The sequence below is a fragment of the Anolis sagrei genome, chromosome 1 (genome assembly GCF_037176765.1).
Source record: "Anolis sagrei isolate rAnoSag1 chromosome 1, rAnoSag1.mat, whole genome shotgun sequence".
In the NCBI taxonomy this organism is placed as follows: Eukaryota; Metazoa; Chordata; class Lepidosauria; order Squamata; family Dactyloidae; genus Anolis; species Anolis sagrei.
Window position 1 is genome coordinate 136494396 of NC_090021.1, and position 19077 is coordinate 136513472.

The following is a 19077-nucleotide window of genomic DNA, read 5'->3' on the forward strand; positions in this document are numbered from 1 at the left end:
CCTTAGTTTGAGGACCCCTGGCCTAAAGAAACACACTGCAAACCAACAAGATAAGTACAAGTTTTAGTCCATGTGGACAAGCCCTCAATAAGCTCAGAAAAAGTTAGTTCAGAAAAGTCTTCTTTAGTTTGTACACCAAGACAGCAATATCTCTCTCACCCGTTCCCTTAAGTGGTGGGTTCTGGGTTTGGACCCAGGATGGTCTGTATGCAAAATATCTATTATAGCTGTCCTGCCTTTTCACTTTCTCTGCATCTCTTGTTTCATGGATACTGATGTAGTTTTCAGAATTCAGTCTCATTTTATCAATAAATCAAGTTTAAATTACCTTGGAACTATCGGATAAGGATGAAATAATTTTAAAAACATACTTGAGAACACCAAGTGGATCAATGTCTTCTTGTTCTTCTTCCTCCTCTTCCTCTTCCTCCTCCTTTTCTTTTTCCACTTTAACATCTGGCTTTTTGGGTGAAGGGAACTGGGGAATTACATCAGGTGTCCTTTCTTCTTTGAAAAAATCAAAGGCTTCGTTTTCTTCATCCTCTTCTTCCTTATCAGGCAGGTTTTTCCCCTTAACATCAGTGGTGCTAGAAGATCTGGTTCCTGGGATAGAAGTGCATAAAAACAATGATTCATGGCCCCTTCTACGCTGTCATATAAAATCCAGATTATTTACTTTGAACTGGTTTATATGGCAGTGTAGACTCATATATTCCAGTTCAAAGCAGATAATGTGGATTATTTTCTTTTATAATCTGGATTATATGGGAGTATAGAAGGGGCCCAAAATTGGTACGGTTCTTCTGCCTCTACTATCACTAGCTTCAGAATGATTGACCAACAGAAGATGAAGATGTTGTCAGGCCATTCCACAAACATCTATGTATGAATAAGTGCAATTGTAGGGGAAAATCATTATGTGAAAGGACTTGTCAGTCTGGTCCAATAGATAGTCATCTACCCATCTAGCATGGTGATTTCCAATTAGGAGGACTCCAGGCATTGTTGACTTCCAACTCCCAGGCCTCCACTGCCATATAATCCCATTTCTGAATCCAGATTATGTGCTTTAAACTGCAGTGAAGACTCATATAATCCAATTCAAAGCAGATAATCTGGATTCAGAAAATGGATTATATGGCAGTGTAGATCTAGCCCCAAAGGCCCCAGAATGTGTGACCAATGGTGAGGGATTCCAATAGAACCTGGAGCGAAGCCCAACTATAACATGAGATGGAAGGAGATGACCCACATCAAGACATGTAAATTCAACAAATTTGCCACACACTATACCTAATGCCCTTTCTACACTGCCATATAATTCAGATAATTAAAGCAGATAATCCACATTATCTACACTGCCATATAATTCAGATAATTAAAGCAGATAATCCACATTATCTACTTTAAACTGGATTATGAGTCTACACTACCATATAATCTAGTTCAAAGCAGATAATCTGGATTTTATGTGTCAGTGTAGAAGGGGCCTGGGAGAGGATGAAGCAGGGTGATGGAAATGGCCAAGTGGGCAACTGTGCACAGCCTCCCAAACCCAAATGAGATGGTGACAATAATTTGAACCAATGGCAAAGCCTGTGGAGGTCACTCCCTCACTTTCAAGAAGTTAATCTCTTTATTCCTATATATGGAAAGGGATATCCATGGGGTTTCAATCTCAGTAATGGTTGCTAGTTTAGACCCATGTGTGAGTGCCACACTTTAGGGGCTCTTACATCTGAGTATTGCTCAACTTCTTTCATTTGTCTGTAAACCTTTGTGTTTGCTTTGTCATATTATGCTTTGCCTAATCATACACTGTGATTCAAGCAAAATAATAAATGTTGCAGGGGTTTATTTGAGGAGGGGGCAAGATACAGATCTACACAATCATTAAATCTGAGTTAGGAAGTGCTAGCTGGTAGAAAACTTTTTCAAATAGTTACTCTTGCAAGGAAGAACAAAATAAGCCAAGATAAACACCTCAATTAAATAATTATTCCAGAAATCTGATCAATTGGATGTGGGGTAGTATACAATGCACAACATCAAGATTATCTCTCCTATTAATGATCAAAATCAGACTTTCTTCTAAACCACATTACATATCCAGGCCTCAGAACTAAAGCTCACAACCAGAGAATAAAATATCTAGATTTCTAGAATTTGAGTAGAAAATTTCTAGAAAAGGAAATCACCAGTATAACCCAATAGGTTTCCAGAATTATATTGACATGAGATCTTAGCACAGATCTGGCCTTTCAAAAACATCATAACTCATTTGGCACTTTTCTTTTTGCCTAGGTTTGAGCCACTGTCTATTTGAATGAATCACTCTTTGTTTACAGAACAGATTTGTGGGATTACCTAGGAATTCCAGTAATTCCGGGCTTGTGGCAAGACCTGCATCCTTTGCAATGGATCTCATGATCTCATTGAAGGCAACTCTTCGTTCTCGGATATCAGATTCTCCAACAAACAGCACTTTCCTTGGCAGAGGTGGCAGACAGGCCTGGGGATAACGTGTGACCAGCTTTTGATAAAACTCTTCAATCTCACTGTATTTTTTAGAAACCTATGGGCAAAACATATACTTTCATTAAATGGCAAATTCAAGGGGTTGCGGGGAAGAGATCAAACATTTCCTTCAAATTTTGACAAGGACCAATATTATCTCTATTATACCACCCTCTACCATCCAAGCAAATTGCAGAGTAATGCATGTCTTACACCATTGCAGTTTCTTCTTGTATTACAGAATATATGGAATGAAATGGTTCCTAAATGTTTATTCAGTTGTGGTGGTGCAGCAGGTTAAACCACTGACCTGCTGCACTTGCTGACCAAAAGGTCGGCGGTTCAAATTCAGGGAGCAGGGCGAGCTCCTGCTGTTAGCCTCCGCTTTTGCCAACCTAGCAGTTCAAAATCATCCAAATGTGAGTAGATCAATAGGTCCTGCTTGTGCAGGAAAGTAACAGCGCTCCATGTAGTCATGCTGGCCAAATGACCTTGGAGGTGTCTCTGGACAACGCTGGCTCTTTGGCTTAGAAATGGAGATGGGTACCACCCCAAAGAGTTGGACACGACTAGATTTAATGTCAACGGAAACCTTAGTAAAATATTTAGAGCAGTTTGGGAGATCCTGCCTGGCATCAGGACCTGGCATCAATGGGCATGAGCCAAGATCCATTACTGATGTATGCAAAAGATTGCAGGTTCAAGACCTGACATCTCCAAATGGGACTGGAAAAAAATCATTCCTGAAATTCGGAAGCACTGATGCCAGTCAGTGTTGACAGCACTAAACTAAATGCATTGACGGTCCACCTCACATCTCAAAAATGAACTTCCTATATTTCTTTGTGGTTTTCCTCTGGTCCAAGCTGTACCATAACACAGCACTACTCTGAACTATTGGAGGAAATAAAAGATTGGATGGAGCTGGTACTGACTGGAGTGCCAAGACACCATGGTAGTATAATAGCTCCCCAAATGGTTTGGGAATAAGTGATACAGAATGAAAAGGGTCTCTTATTCTAGCCCAGTATTCCTGGTTCAAGGGTCACAGTTTTTCAATGCTACAAGGGTGGTGAACTTTGTCCCTCAAGATATTTCAGACAGCAATTCCTACAGTCCTTTGCTCATGACTATGCTGAGTTTGTGAAAGCTTAAAGTCCAAAGCATTTGCAGGGCCAAAAGCTTCCCAACCCTGTGCTGGATAAATCCAGTAATGTCCACAAAGAGCCCTCTGTGTAAAGAATGTTCTTTGATGTTACATAAACTAATCTATCCATTTACAGGACAATTCAAGGAAAATGCCATTTCAGGGCTAAAAAAGTATTCTTTTTAATACACACTAAACTATGTTCTGATCATAACTGAAGGATAAAGCTGCAATTGAATATGATCTCATCTTGACTTCTGGGACTCTTCTACACCACCATATAATCCAGATTGCCAAAGCAAATAATCCATATTATCTCCTTTGAATTGGATTACATGAGTCTACACTGCCATATAATCCAGATAATCTGGATTATATATGGCATTGTAGAAGGGGCCTGCATATAGCTAAATCAGTATTTGTACCACCCCAAAACTGGCATGAAAACCTACCAATGATTGCAAATCTTATATACCAGCCTACTTTGTCATTCAAACCTTTTTCCTGGTGAATAAAAATACTCCACAAAAGTATAACTTCTCCTTCACTCACAAATTAGAAGAAAATTTGCATTGCAGGCCAGGGTAGGCAATTCACTGAATTCAAAAGCTTTATCATATAAACCTTACCCTGCCTGCAGTCTATGAATTGCCAGCTATTATGCCTCCAGGATGAAAATATTCTTCCTAAATTTCTGTGTGCCAATGCCTTTCTCACTGAATAAGTAATTTAATTGGTAGTTGGGTGCCCTCTACTGGTACTATCTCTTGATGGCAAGATTAAGAATCTATATTCTATAACTGCATTGGACCATTTGATGCTGTTGAAATGTATATAAGAAAATATCTGTGTCACGGAGCTTTACACAAAAGACTCCAGATCCAGAGTGACATCTCCCAGCTCTCTAAATGCTTAAGCCATCATATTCAGTCCCAATGTGCCTTCACCAGGACAGCAACAGCAGCCACATAACATTTTGTGCCACTGAATCACTGCATCACTTAACATGGGCCATATGGAACAACACTATGTGTGCATTCTTCATTTCTCAATCTATTAAACTCCACAACATGAGAAAATGTTAGAGATATGTTCCTTCTTTATCTCACTCAGCTGCAATAAAAAATTAAAATTACAGTTCACTTGGGCTATTAAAGAAAAAAGAGGATTATAGCTCAAAGCCTGTGTTATTTCAAGGTGATATAATGTTTCACTTAACTTACAAAGATGTCTTATGAAAAACTTTATTAATGTTCTCTAGGACTTTGCTATGATGGGAGATCAACCATATGGATCAGTGGTTCCCAACCTTTTCTTGACCAGAGACCACTTTGACCAGGGACCACTCTCCAACATTAGTACCAAAAGAGTTATGAATAAGTTTTTGGTCAACTTTAGATTTGGCTTGGTTATTTGCATTGGATAGACCACCTCAGCTCTGGTTTCTGTTACAGAACATATGCCATCCAGTAGTCGCCATCTACACGCCCACAGAAAACCATATCTAATAATCTAGAGCTGATATGGTAGTAGTAATCTTTTGCGAGTAGTTAGTCTCTCCCTTCCTGACATCCAAGAGGGTTTGGCATGACCAGTCACTCTCGTTGCTGTATGGTTTGAGGCAACCATGTAGCAATGGTGAGACCATGGCCCATGTTTTGGTTCTTGTGGACCACTGGTGGTCCAAGGACCACAGGTTGGGAACCACTGGTATGGATAAAAGGTTACCAAATCAGATTGAAAACACACCTTCAGGTATTTCTTCACAACTTAAACAATCATTTTTAAATTAATTTTGCCCTTTGAGTGATTTTTGAAGGCAAATGATCAATACAGGGTAATTGCCATGTTACTATTCTGTTTCTTATTCTCTCTTCCTTACCCACCCTCAGTCATGCAAGCTTTTATTGATACAGGTTGGATCACACTTATCTGAAAAGCTTGGAATCAAAAACATTTGGAATTTTTTTGGATTATGGAACATTTGCATATACATATTGAGATAACATGAAGATGGGACCTAAGTCTAAACTCAAACCTCATTTATGTTTCATATATACCGCATACAAGTAACTGGAAGACAATTTCATGCACTATATATGAAGTAATTTGTGAATGAAAGCTTGTGTTCACTGAGTTGTTGGTCCCTATCCCAGGGTCCATCTACACAAGCATCCGCAGAGGTTGTGAGGTCACAACCTCACAAAAAAGAACACATATGTTGGGAAAGGATGTAAGACAATTCAATGACATTGGACCGCATCACAATTTAATGTAACTATGGTCCAGTCAGGAAGGTACTGACTAACGTGGTTTTACTGCCCTCCTTTACATTTAAAACACTTTTAAATAAATATGTGTTCTTAAAAGGTTTTATACTAAAAACAACCTCTTTAAACTAGTAGTCATGGGCTGCCATTCAGCAATTTTGAGATCATAACCTAGATTTACGATCTTGTAACAAATGACCAAACTTGGTCCCCAAAACATACCCTTTAAGCCTGGGAGCACCCCCAAATAATGTGGGTCGCCCACACTTCCACTTCAGTGCAATGGCACACTGCAAGAGTAGGTTTTTGGTAGGAGTGTAAGGCTTTGGTACAGGACCCCATTGTTGTAATTACATTGGCAATGAAAGATCTTTGCCGCTATCTTTTCATTTGAAGTATTGTATCACGTTGCCATTATTATTATTATTATTATTATTATTATTATTATTAATACCCTGCTTTACCTATGCAAAGGGGACTCAAAGCAGCATTAGCACTGAATTTAGAAGTTAGAATATACAAATATACAAAAATTAAAACAGAATTAAACACAAGCAAGAATGCGCAGCATGGCTTCCTCAAAAGTGCAGGAAAAAGAAACCCAGTTAAAATCCATCAAAACATATTCAAAGTTGCTTTCATACCAATGACTCCTCCCTGCTCCATTTCCTTCTATAATTTCTTTATAGGTTTTCACTTGCACTTGCATATTTACATTTCCTGAACTGTATCCATGTCATTATGCATGTAACCATAGGGATATTTAATCAGCTCCTACAAGATGGTACATTTTTTGAGAATACAGCAGAGAATGCAGAATTACACTGTAATTGAGTTTGAAACCGCTTGAACTTGCATGATATGGAGACTTGGGAGTTGTAGTTTTGTAAGGTCATTCAGCCCAAGAGTTCCAGTGCCTTATCAAACTACAAATCCCAGGATTCCATAGCATTGAGCCATTAAGTGGTGCCAAGTTGCATTTATTCTACAGTGTAGATGCACCCCATTTGTCTGCAATCCAATAACTGACCAAGTTAAGGCTTAAAAAGCTTATCAGCAGAAGATTGATCGCGAGCTGGGCAAAACAACTATGAACACAACATTTGCAATTTGAATTAAAGAGAGGAACTATCTGCATTATCAAAATCACAGCTATCCAAGGCAATTTTGTCTTAGAATTTAAAATGGGCAGGGGATAAGAAGAAATCTTTTTATGTTGTGTACATAACACACACACACATACATAAAGGAAGCTGGGTGATTATCAAAATGCTTTGCTGCTAGGCTCAATTTTAAATGCAGCTTTCGATAATGCAAGAGGATATGGCGAAACTAAGTATTTTCTGACTGTGCAGTTATTTATGTTTCAAAAAAAAGAATCAAGTATATCTCAAAGCAAAAAAAGTGGGACACTGCTTCTCGGTGTCTTCAAAAAATGCGCAACAGCAACAAAAACCTTAGCAGTAAGGATTAGTTGCACATGGCCAAACTATTTAAGGTATTTGACCATGCCAGTGACCCAAAAAATACTTCACTGGATAGAAATGCCATTCCTAGAAGTGTGGAATGTTTTAATTTGTTATCTCCTTAGAAAGTCAAAGGGGGAAAGACATCTAACAAGAACCATGACTAACGTGCAGCATGGCTTACTCCAAAGTGCAGGAAACTTTCCAAAATGTAGCTGATTTCAGCTAAAGAAGGGGTAATTATTAACATGTATTTTCTCCACTCAATGAAATTAAGCAGCAATTTGCCCAAAGTGAATGAATCACAATAAATAATTATCTAACTTTTATTTAGAAACCAGGCTTCTCAAAAGGAGACAACTGCTCACAAGTGATAAGAAAGCAAGGTTAGATTCCCACATGCACATCTAGCACTTGACCCCTCTGCATTGGAGAACTGACAGCAAACTGCATGAAATGACTCCATTGAAAAGCATTGATTTTGAGGAATTGTATCAGTCATGTCTCATTCACTCATGGAAATTGTTTGATGTCGCATTGATCAAGTGATTGGCACATGGATATAAAGTAAAGGTAAAGGTTTCCCCTTGACATGAAGTCTAGTCGTGTCCGACTCTGGGGGTTGGTGCTCATCTCCATTTTTAAGCCGAAGAGCCAGCATTGTCCATAGATGCCTCCAAGGTTACGTGGGTGGCATGACTGGATGGAGTGCCATTACCTTCCCACTAGAACAGCACATATTGATCTACCCACATTTGCATGTTTTCAAAATGCTAGGTTGGCAGAAGCTGGGGCTGACAGCAGGAGCTCACACCACTCCCTGGATTCAAACCGCCGACCTTTTGGTCAGCAAGTTCAGCAACTCAGTGGTTTAACCTGTTGCTCCACCGGGTGCTCCTTTCATGAATATAAATCAACCCACATTTATGAATTAAAATAAACCACCAAAGATTCTGATGTCCCCCATAGTTTACATTTCTTTTTAGGCTAAGGTCTTCATTGGAATCAGATCTTGGAAATCAGAGAAAGGGGATAATAATAATAATTATTATTATTATTATTAAACTTTATTTGTACCCCGCTAGCATTTCCCGCAGGACTCGATGCGGCTTACAAAGGCCAAGGCCTCAACAACAATACAACAATTCAATACAATACTACTACTACTATTAATAATAATAATAATAATAATAATAATAATAATAATACTTTATTTATACCCCACCTCCATCTCCCCCAAGGGGACTCGGGGCGGCTTACATAAGGCTATGCCCATCAATACAGTAAAACACAATATAAACACAAAAACACAACAAAGGATCAGAAAATAAATTACATAAGATGCAAACCAATATAAGTAAACGTCACAGCAGCATAAAATCAAACATGAAAACTCAGATGATCACACTGGGCAGGGCCAGATTCAAGGATAAAATTTTAAGTCTGTGTTGGATAGGGTCAAACACACACGTGCAAAATTATAAAACTGGACTCAATTTTGCACTTAGAAGCACAAGTTTCTGTGGTGGCCAGGAGTACCTTTGCATATTTAAAACACATCCTCCAACTGGACCGGTTCCTTGAAACATTAGATCTGGCCACAATGGTACACATGCTTTAGTTACATTCCATTTGGATCACTGCTCTATTTGGGGCTGCTTTTGAAGAGTGTTTGGAAACTCCAAGTGATCCAAAGAGCTGCAATTGAACTAGGGACCTTATCACATTAGCATATGGACTCCCCACACGTCATGGAGAATCTGTGGGGTCCTGGCAAGGGGTGTGGAGAACCTGTTGCTCCACACCTTGCATCACCTGACTTACTGCTGGCCCCCAGATTCCTCCCATTGTTGCAAATGCAACATAGGAAGCTTCCTGTGTTGCTGTGGTGGCGGTGTACACTGCTTGCTCTCACGTTTCACCATGGAGCCCCACTGGAAGTAGATGTACGTCATGTAATGGGCTTCATGGTAAAAGGGGAGGGGAACTGGCGTATGATTGGCAAATCAGCTTGTACGATGAGGTTGTAGAGAAGGTTAGCAGAGTCCCTGTTAAAACAACTCCTCTGGCTGCTAGTTTATTTCTGGGCACAATGAAAAGTGCTGTCCATGACCTATAAAGTCCTATACAGCTCAAGTCCAATTTGTCTAGCAGACTGTTATCTTCTTGTAGGTGCCTGCTCTTTGGCAGAGAAGGCAAAAAACTTTGTGAAACAACAACTCTCAGGATCCCATAGCGCTGAACCTTGGCAGTTAAGGTGGTGCCAAACTCCATTCTTTCTATGCGCCGGCTTTAGCACAGCAGGTTAATCACCAGCTGCAGCTACAGTAAATCTTGCCAGCTGAAAAGTTGACAGTTCAAAGTCGAGTCAGGGTGAGCTCCTGACCTTCAGCCCAATTTCCCCGACTACCTAGCAATGTGAGTAGATGAATAGGAACCTTTTCCTATTAAGAGGGGAGATATTTTAGGCATGACATTTCAGAGGAAAGTTTATGAACAAAGAAAGCGTTTCGGCAAGGAGGTGGAGCAACAGCACTCCCTGCGGCCTGATGCTATGGTAAATGGACAGGCTACGGACTAAGTTGTTGATTGTAGAACTCAGATTTAGATTTGGCCAACTAATTGAATTTGCACTATTTTAAATGGTTTTAATTTATATTAATGTTTTATCTATTTTGTAATTGCTGTTTTATCTGTGTATATATGGGAGGCATCAAATTGTTGCCAGCTGTAAGCCGCCCTGAGTCCTCCTTCAGGGTGGAGAAGGGCGGGATACAAATATTTGAAATAAATAAAATACATAATATATATTTTGGGTAAAGCATTGACACACCTGATTTACAATAAGCGGCAAAATATGGTACAGTCCAGATATACACAGAATACTCCAGTGAAATCGAGAGTTTAGTCCTGATTCTGGCTCTTGATATCATCAGCACCATGCTCAATAGTTTGAAGGTATGACCTTCTGTCCTAAAAGTGGAAATGATATGATTCTCCAAATGTTACTGGATTCCAGCTCCCATGTTACACCGCAAGATGCTACTCGCAAGATGTGATTGCAGTCCAACCACATCTGGAAGGTCACATGATCCCCATACCTGCTTTATGCCATCACACATATACATTGATTTTTTGGTCTTGATCGCTTTCTGTGCATGTATATACACTACAGAAAAACAGCCTTGTGTTGGATTACAGCTTCCATTATGTCCCACTAGCATGGCCAATCATAGAGTTATAGAGTTGGAAGAGACCTCATGGGCCATCCAGTCCAACCCCCTGCCAAGAAGCAGGAAAATTGCATTCAAATCACTCCCGACAGATGGCCATCCAGCCTCTGTTTAAAAACTTCCAAAGAAGGAGCCTCCACCACACTCCGGGGCAGAGAGTTCCACTGCTAAACAGCTCTCACAGTCAGGAAGTTCTTCCTAAAGTTCAGGTAGAATCTCCTCTCTTGTAGTTTGAAGCCATTGTTCCACTGTGTCCTAGTCTCCAGGGCAGCAGAAAACAAGCCTCCTCCCTCCTCCCTATGACTTCCTCTCACATATTTATACACGGCTATCATGTCTCCTCTCAGCCTTCTCTTCTTCAGGCTAGCTCCTTAAGCCGCTCCTCATAGGGCTTGTTCTCCAGACCCTTGATCATTTTAGTCACCTTTCTCTGGACACATTCCAGCTTGTCAATGTTAGGGAACCATCAGTTAAGAACATATAGGTAAAGAAATGTTGCTGTTCTGTGAGTCTAACCATGCTTTTTCATGATATTGCACATTTGAGGTCAAACCTCTAGATCACCTGGCTATTGGCTATGTGAACTCATGAACAGGTTCATAATGTTATTAATTCACACTGTCTCTTTTCTCCCTCAATCAAAAATGAAATAACTTGATTACCATAAACTGGATGATATCTTCCGTCTTGTGCTTTGCTGATTTGAATGCCGCCACCTGAGTAACAACAACAATAGTATATTCCACGTGGCCAGAGAGCATCTTTCCACGGATTTCCTGGTACTCTGGGACAGACAGATCTATTCCCGTGTGGGCATTTTGAAGAGATCTGTGAATAAAAAAACCCCAGAAGGTCAGTCAGAGATCACTCATATTTCAGCACCATCAGACTTGAATAGTGATACCAGTATTTGACCTGCTATCTTTCAGAACTGGACTAAAAGTATAAGCCTGTGCCATTAAGGGCCCTTCCACACAGCCCTATAGCCCAGAATATCAACCAATCTACTAATCCTCACGAGCGCCTATTAATTGAGAGTCTGCTGTAGTTTTTTTCTTCCTAAATTTTCCAAAATAATTTTATTGATAAGTCGTTTGGGTGGTCCCCATCCAATGAGATCCAACCACACTACCCTTCTGCCATCTTCCTAGTGACACCACTGCACAACTGAGTTTTCCCCAAGCTAGGGTCTATATGGGGAACAACCCTGCATGGAAAAAAGTTAGTATGGAGTGCTAACTAGCATTACATGATAGTTCAACTATTGGACTGGAGCATAATAGATATTGGATTGGATCCAGGTTCAATTCCCTACTAAATCACAAGATGAGAAGGCTAACTTGGCGCAAGTGACTCTTTTGCAAGGCAATCGTATCTCACAAGAATTGTTTTGTACCTTCTTTGATTATTTTTGCCAGTTGCTTGAGAGTTCCGATTACTTGAGTTCTGGTTAACTGAAGCCTCTTCCACACACCTGAATAAAATCCCACATTATCTGCTTTGAACCGGAATATATGGCAGTGTGGGCTCAGATAACCCAGTTCAAAGCAGATATCGTGGGATTTTCTGCCTCTATATTCTGGGATATAGGCCTGTGTGGAAGGGTCCTTTGTAAGACCAGCTTACATGCACCTATATACCTAGAAAGCTAAAACTCTCTGGAGATTGCGTTGCTGTGAGTTTTCCAGGCTGTATGGCCATGATCCAGAAGCATTCTCTCCTGAAGTTTTGTCCACATCTATGGCAGGCATCCTCAGAGGATCAGGGGTCTGTTGAAACTAAGCAAGTGGCGTTAATATATATGTGGGATGTCCAGGGTGGGAGAAAGAACTCTTGCTTGTGTGAGGCAAGTGTGAATACGGCAAATAACCACCTTGTTTAGCATTGAATGGCCTTGCAGCTTCAAAGACTGGCTGCTTCCTGCATGGGGGATCTTTTGTTGGGAGGTGTTAGCTGGCCCTGATTGTTTCCTGTCTGGAATTCCCCTGGTTTTTGAGTGTTGCTTTTTATTTACTGTCCTGATTTTAGAGTTTTTAAATACTGGTAGCCAGATTTTGTTCATTTTCATGGTTTCCTCCCTTCTGTTGAAATTGTCCACAGGCTTGTGGATTTCAATGGCTTCTCTGTGCAGTCTGTTTCTAACAGACCTCACAACCTCTGAGGGTGCCTTCCTTAGATGTGGGCAAAACATCAGGAGAGAATGCTTCTGGAACATGGCCATACAGCCCGAAAAACTTACAACAACCTAATATACTGTCTTTTTCAAAATATAGTCAGCCATTATTGTTATCCAGTTACCAGGGAGCTTTGAATCCCTGCATGTACAACAAGCACACCCTGTCATTTTCAATGCTGGTTTTCCTTTTAATAGTTGCTGAAATAATCTAATCCAGCATTTCTCAACTACAACTCCCAAACTCAAGGTCAAAGCCCACCAAACCCTTTTTTGTTGGTCATGGGAGTTCTGTGTGGTTCCATTCCATCATTGGTGCAAAATGGAGGACCTTCTTGCAGCAACACCAGAGGCACACCAAGTGGCCAGCTACTGGTCAAAGGACATTTAATAGAATACCAAGTCTGCAAATGGTGTGTTTTGTTTGTTTGTTTGTTTTTAAACCAAACTCAACGTCAATGGCCACCAAACCCTTCCAGTATTTTCTGTTGGTCGTGGGGCTTCTGTGTGGGAAGTTTGGCCCAATCTATTGTTAGTGGGGTTCAGAATGCCCTTTGATTGTAGATGAACCATAAATTCCAGCAACTACAACTCCCAAATGTCAAGGTCTATGTTCCCCAAACTCCACCAGTGTTCCCATTTGGGCATATTGAGTATCCGTACCAAGTTAGATCAGATCCATCATTGTTTGACTGCACTGTGCTGTCTGGATGTCGGCGAACTACAACTCCCAAGCTCAAGGTCTATGACCACCAAACCTTTCCAGTATTTTCTGTAGGTCATGGGAGTTCTGTGTGGGAAGTTTGGTTCACTTCCATCGTTGGTGGAGTTCAGAATGTTCTTTAACTGTAGGTGAACTATAAATCCCAGCAACTACAACTTCCACATGTCAAGGTCTATTTCCCCCAAACTCCACTAGTGTTCCCATTTGGGCATATTGAGTATCTGTGCCAAGTTTGGTCCAGATCCATTATTGTTTAAGTCCACGGTGTTGTCTGGATGTCGGCAAACTACAACTCCCAAACTCAAGGTCAATGCCCACCAAACCATTTTTTATTGGACATGGGAGTTCTGTGTGCCAAGTTTGGGCCAGTTCCATCATTGGTGGAGCTCAGAATGCCCTTTGACTGTAGGTGAACTATAAATCCCAGCAACTACAACTCCCAGATGACTAAATCAATCCATCCCCAACCCCACCAGTATTCAAATTTGGGCGTATCAGATATTTGTACCAAATTTGGTCCAGTGAATGAAAATCCATCCTGCATATCAGATATTCACATTATGATTCATAACATTAGCAAAATTAGAGTTGTGAAGTAGCAACGAAAATAATGTTATGGTTGGGGGTCACCACAACATGAGGAACTGTATTAAGGGGTGACAGCATTAGGAAGGTTGAGAAACACTGATCTGATCTGGCCTTTGAGCTCCAGTATTGTGCTGTCTGCTTCAGAAGGAGTTCCTTGGTGACGTCACGGAGAACGCTAGACCAATGGAGGAGCCAGAGCGCCACCTGGTGGCCTGGGAAAATCCTGCAAGGCTAGAGAGATTTTAGGAAAGGTTTATTGCAAGAAGCTGGGGTTTTTGGAGGGGGGGCTGTGAGTACAAAGTTTCACATTAAAGAAAAGGGGGAGAAGCTGCATGGAACAACTTGATGGGGAAGCCCCCCTTTCAAGAGAGTAGTTTTCAAGAACTTCAATGGGAGTAGCTACAGAGATGGCTTCCCTTCCATTGCCTGGCTGCAAATCGGAGTCCCTGTAATATATACATAGATCCCCCCCTGCTCCCCATCCCATCCCAACTCCTTACCGGGTGGTGATCAAGACGGCCGGCTGCATGACGAGGCCCCTTCCAAAGCAATGGGGGAATGGGGAGAGCAAAGGCTCCCTTTGCAGACAGGCCGGATCGGGCAGAGCTCTCACGCAATCCTCTTCTTCCGCCTTGTTCCCCTTTGCCAAGCCTCGCCTCCCTGACCCTCCTTACGATCTGGAGACTCCCGGCCTCGAACCCGGCTCCCTCGTGATTGGCTTTGTATGTTCTTTTTTCTCTCTCTTCTCCTTTTAATATTATGTGATTCAATAACTCATGTCTAATGACGGGGTGTAAAGCGCCGCCTATTTAAAAAAAAATTGCAATTGCGTAGTCGGCAGGATTCGAACCTGCGCGGGGAGACCCCAATGGATTTCTAGTCCATCGCCTTAACCACTCGGCCACGACTACTCCTAGTGGTGGAAGGCGTCCCAGATAAGGCGTTTTCAATGCTGTTCTCTGCATCACGACAAGCCTTTAGGAAGGCCGGGTTCTGGGAAGCAGTGCTTCTTTCAGCTTTGTTTACTTGAGGGCCCTTCCACACAGCCCTATATCCCAGAATATCAAGGCAGAAAATCCCACAATAATTGCTTTGAACTGGGTTATCTAGGGCCCTTCCACACAGCCCTGTATCCCAGAATAGCAAGGCAGAGATCCCAGTTCAAACCAGATAATGTGGGATTTTCTGCCTTGATAAGGTAAAGGTAAAGGTTGTCCCCTGACATTATGTCCAGTCATGTCTGACTCTGGGGTGTGGTGCTCATCTCCATTTCTAAGCTGAAGAGCTGGCGTTATCCATAGACACCTCCAAGGTCATGTGGCCAGCATGACTGCATAGAACACTGTTACCTTGATACTCTGGGATATAGGGTTGTGTGGAAGGGACCCTAATGTTTGAAGCAATGGTAGTGTGTCTATTTATTTATTTATCATGTCAGGAGCAAACCAAACAGTTGTATTGCATTTTTTAACAAAGAAAACACAAAATTTGCAAGCTTGGTAGTTGATTAAATGTCCTTTGACCAGTAGCTGGCCACTTGGAGTGCCTCTGGTGTTGCCGCAAGGAGGTCCTCCATTGTGCATGTAGGTTGCATTGCAGTAACTGGTCTGTAGTTTGCTCTTCACACTCACATGTCGTGGATTCCACTTTGTAGCCCCATTTCTTAAGATTGGCTCTGCATTTCGTGGTGCCAGAGCGCAGTCTGTTTATCGCCTTCCAAGTCGCCCAGTTTTCTGTGTGCCCATGGGGAAGTCTCATTTGGTATCAGCCATTGGTTGAGGTTCTGGGTTTGAGCCTGCCACTTTTGGTCTCTCGCTTGCTGAAGTGTTCCAGCGAGTGTCTCTGTAGATCTTAGAAAACTATTTCTTGATTTAAGTCATTGACGTGCTGGATGATACCCAAACAAGGGATGAGCTGGAGATGTCACTGCCTTGGTCCTTTCACTATTGGCTGCTACTTCCTGGCGGATGTCAGGTGGTGTGATACCAGCTAAACAGTGTAATTTCTCCAGTGATGTAGAAACTCCGTGATAATGCGGCATGTCTCATTAAGAGCCACATCCACTGTTTTAGCGTGGTGAGGTGTGTTCCACACTGTGTATGCGTACTCAGCAGCAGAGTAGCAAAGCGCAAGGGCAAATGTCTTCACTGTGTCTGGTTGTGATCCCCAGGTTGTGCCAGTCAGCTTTCGTATGTATGTATGTGTTTGTGTATCTATTTGTAAAATAAAATAAAAAACCAGGTAATTGCCATGGTTTGAATACAGGATTGAAGACAATAGCGCTACATTACTTTGTAATAGAAATGCATACATTTGTAAGCCAGCTGCGCCCATACCTTGGGAAGTTGATCTGGCTACGGTGGTCCACGCTCTTGTTACATCCCAAATAGATTACTGCAATGCACTCTATGTGGGGCTGCCTTTGAAGACTGTTGGGAAATTATAACTAGTCCAACGGGCGGCAGCCAGATTGCCAACTGGGGCGACATACAGGGAGCATACCACCCCCTTGTTGTGTCAGCTCCACTGGCTGCTGGTCCACTTCCGAGCTCAGTTCAAAGTGCTGGTTTTGACATATAAAGCTCTATATGGTTCTGGCCCAGCTTACTTGTCCGAACGCATCTGCCTCTACGTCCCACCTCATAACTTAAGATCATCCGGGGAGCCCCTGCTCAGCGTCACAAATACATCTGGTGGGGACGAGAGACAGGGCCTTCTCGGCTGAAGCCCCCCGCCTCAGTGGGGTAAGATCGGCTCCATCCCTCCTGTCATTTAGGAAGAAATTGAAGTTGTGGTCCTATGACCAGGCTTTTGGACAGCAGGCATAAATAGCACTTTGGACATGGAATTGACTGGAATGATGTTACGGCTATTAATACTGTTTTCATGAATGTTTCACTTATTGTTATAATTGTTATTATATTGCTGTGTTATATGTAATGGCATCGAATTGCTGTCAAATGTAAGCTGCCCTGAGTCCCGCATCGGGGGTTGAGAAGGAATGGGATAGAAATATCAGAAATAATAATAAACTTGTTGCAGTAACCGGTGACAAAGCCTATATTCTCAGGGTGTATGTATGAACACTATAGAAGTCATGCAGTTTGACACTACTTTAACTGCCATGAGAGTTAGGCCCCTTCCACACAGCCCTATGTCCCAGAATATTAAGGAAGCAAATCCTACCATATCTGCTTTGAACTGGGTTACCTGAGTCCACATTCAGATAATGTGGGGCTTCCTGCCTTCATATTCTAGGATATAGGGCTGCGTGGAAGTGCCCTTAGACTTCTCTGCAGAAGACCACTGGTGCCTCACCAAACCATAACATGGAAACTATAACATGTCCCAGAAGCATTCTCTCCTGATGTTTTGCCCACATCTATGGAAGGCATCCTCTGAGGTTGAGAGGTCTGTTGGAAACAGACTACACAGAGAAGCCACTGAAACCCACAAGCATGTAAAGAATTTCAACAGGAAGGAGGAAACCATGAGAATGAACAAAATCTGGCTACCAGTATTAAAAAAACTCTAAAATCAGGACAGTAAATAAAGTACAACTTTAAAAAAGCAGGGAATTTCTGACAAGAATCAATCAGGGCCAGCTAACACCTCCCAACAAAGAATTCCTCCAAGCAGCAAGCAGCCAGGCTTGGAAGCTGCAAGGCTACTAAAAGCTAATCAAGGTGGCCAAATGCAACACTCACATTTGCCTCAGGCAGGCAAGAGTTCTTTCTCCCACCCTGGACATTCCACGTGTTTATAAACCTCACTTGCCTAGTTTCCAACAGACCCCTCAACTTCTGAGGATGCCTGCCATAAATGTGGGCCAAACGTCAGGAGAGAATGCTTCTGGAACACGGCCATATAGCCCGGAAAACTCACAGCAACCCAGTGATTCTGGCCATGAAAGCCTTCGACAACACAGCCCTATATTCCAGAATATCAAGACAGAAAATCCCACAATATCTGCTTTTAACTGGGTTATATGAATCCACAATCAGATAATGTGGGATTTTCTGTCTTGATATTCTGGGATATAGAGCTATGTGGAAGGGCCCTGAGACGAATGGGATTTGTATCTTATTCTTTGTCTTTGATCCAAAAATGGCTTGAATCTAACAGATTGAGCAAATTCTTGGCCTGTCATCTGTCCCTTTATACTGTGTTATATAACTGAAATCCCCATAAAGTCCTGATTGGGCCAGAAGGGCACATTAGATGCCCAAGCACAGCAGTGTTGGCTACAAGGCCCCAGACCCAACCCATCTGTTGCGCCCTATGTGGAGGAGGCCTTCTCAGACAAGGAAGAGAGGAGCCAAAATAACAGGGTCTAGTTGGATCCAGAATCGTCTGGTAATTCTGCCAAGGAACTGTTGGAATTAGGACCTGGACCACCCTACATTGTAATTCCTGAAGACCAAGAGCCAGATACTGAGGCATTTCACCTCTCTGATTCAAATGCTAGCTGAAAAATTGTGTCTGGTCTTTAAGAGAACACATTGATTTAATTGTACCGATAGCTACTATATCTTAGCATAACCATTCATTGCTCTGAAGTCACTGCGGCACCGTTTCACTTTCCTTAACCTATTGCTTCCTAGAGTTTTACTTGCCCCCTAGGTTAGGTTATTCTCTTCGATCTTCCACTGACTGGCATTGGACTTCAGTTACTCTCATACCATTTCTTGCAATTGCACTATTGTCTTAACTATTTATTTATTTTATTAATTTCAAATATTTTTACCCTGCTCTTCTCGACTCCTGGAAGGGGGGGGGGGGACTCAGGGCAGCTTCAGCCGGCACGATTTGCCCTCTTCATGAGTATATAGCAATCTATCTATGTATATAATAAAAGTCAGTGTTTGTATGCGGAGGGAGGACAGTGTATGTGGCAGCTTTCTGATTGGCTGCCACTTTCACAGGCCACTGTGACCAACACGGGTGATGCACCAGGGC

The 19077-nt window shown here is 41.9% G+C and overlaps 1 protein-coding gene and 1 non-coding gene across 2 annotated transcripts in view; both read right to left on the reverse strand.

The window, feature by feature from the left end:
- Window positions 1–14874, reverse strand: part of HS1BP3 (HCLS1 binding protein 3) — a 40362-nt gene extending 25488 nt beyond the window's left edge. The window contains exons 1-4 of the mRNA XM_060787035.2: window positions 14619–14874; window positions 11296–11461; window positions 2368–2575; window positions 372–603 (exon numbers count right to left, since the gene is read on the reverse strand). Coding sequence (XP_060643018.2) covers window positions 372–603; window positions 2368–2575; window positions 11296–11461; window positions 14619–14647 — 635 coding nt within the window. The 5' untranslated portion in view covers window positions 14648–14874. The remainder of the gene's footprint in view (window positions 1–371; window positions 604–2367; window positions 2576–11295; window positions 11462–14618) is intronic.
- A 73-nt stretch (window positions 14875–14947) lies between these two features.
- On the reverse strand, window positions 14948–15029 carry TRNAS-AGA (transfer RNA serine (anticodon AGA)). The gene has a single exon. It is a non-coding gene; the product is annotated as a tRNA-Ser (tRNA).
- Between the last annotated feature and the right edge of the window lie 4048 nt (window positions 15030–19077).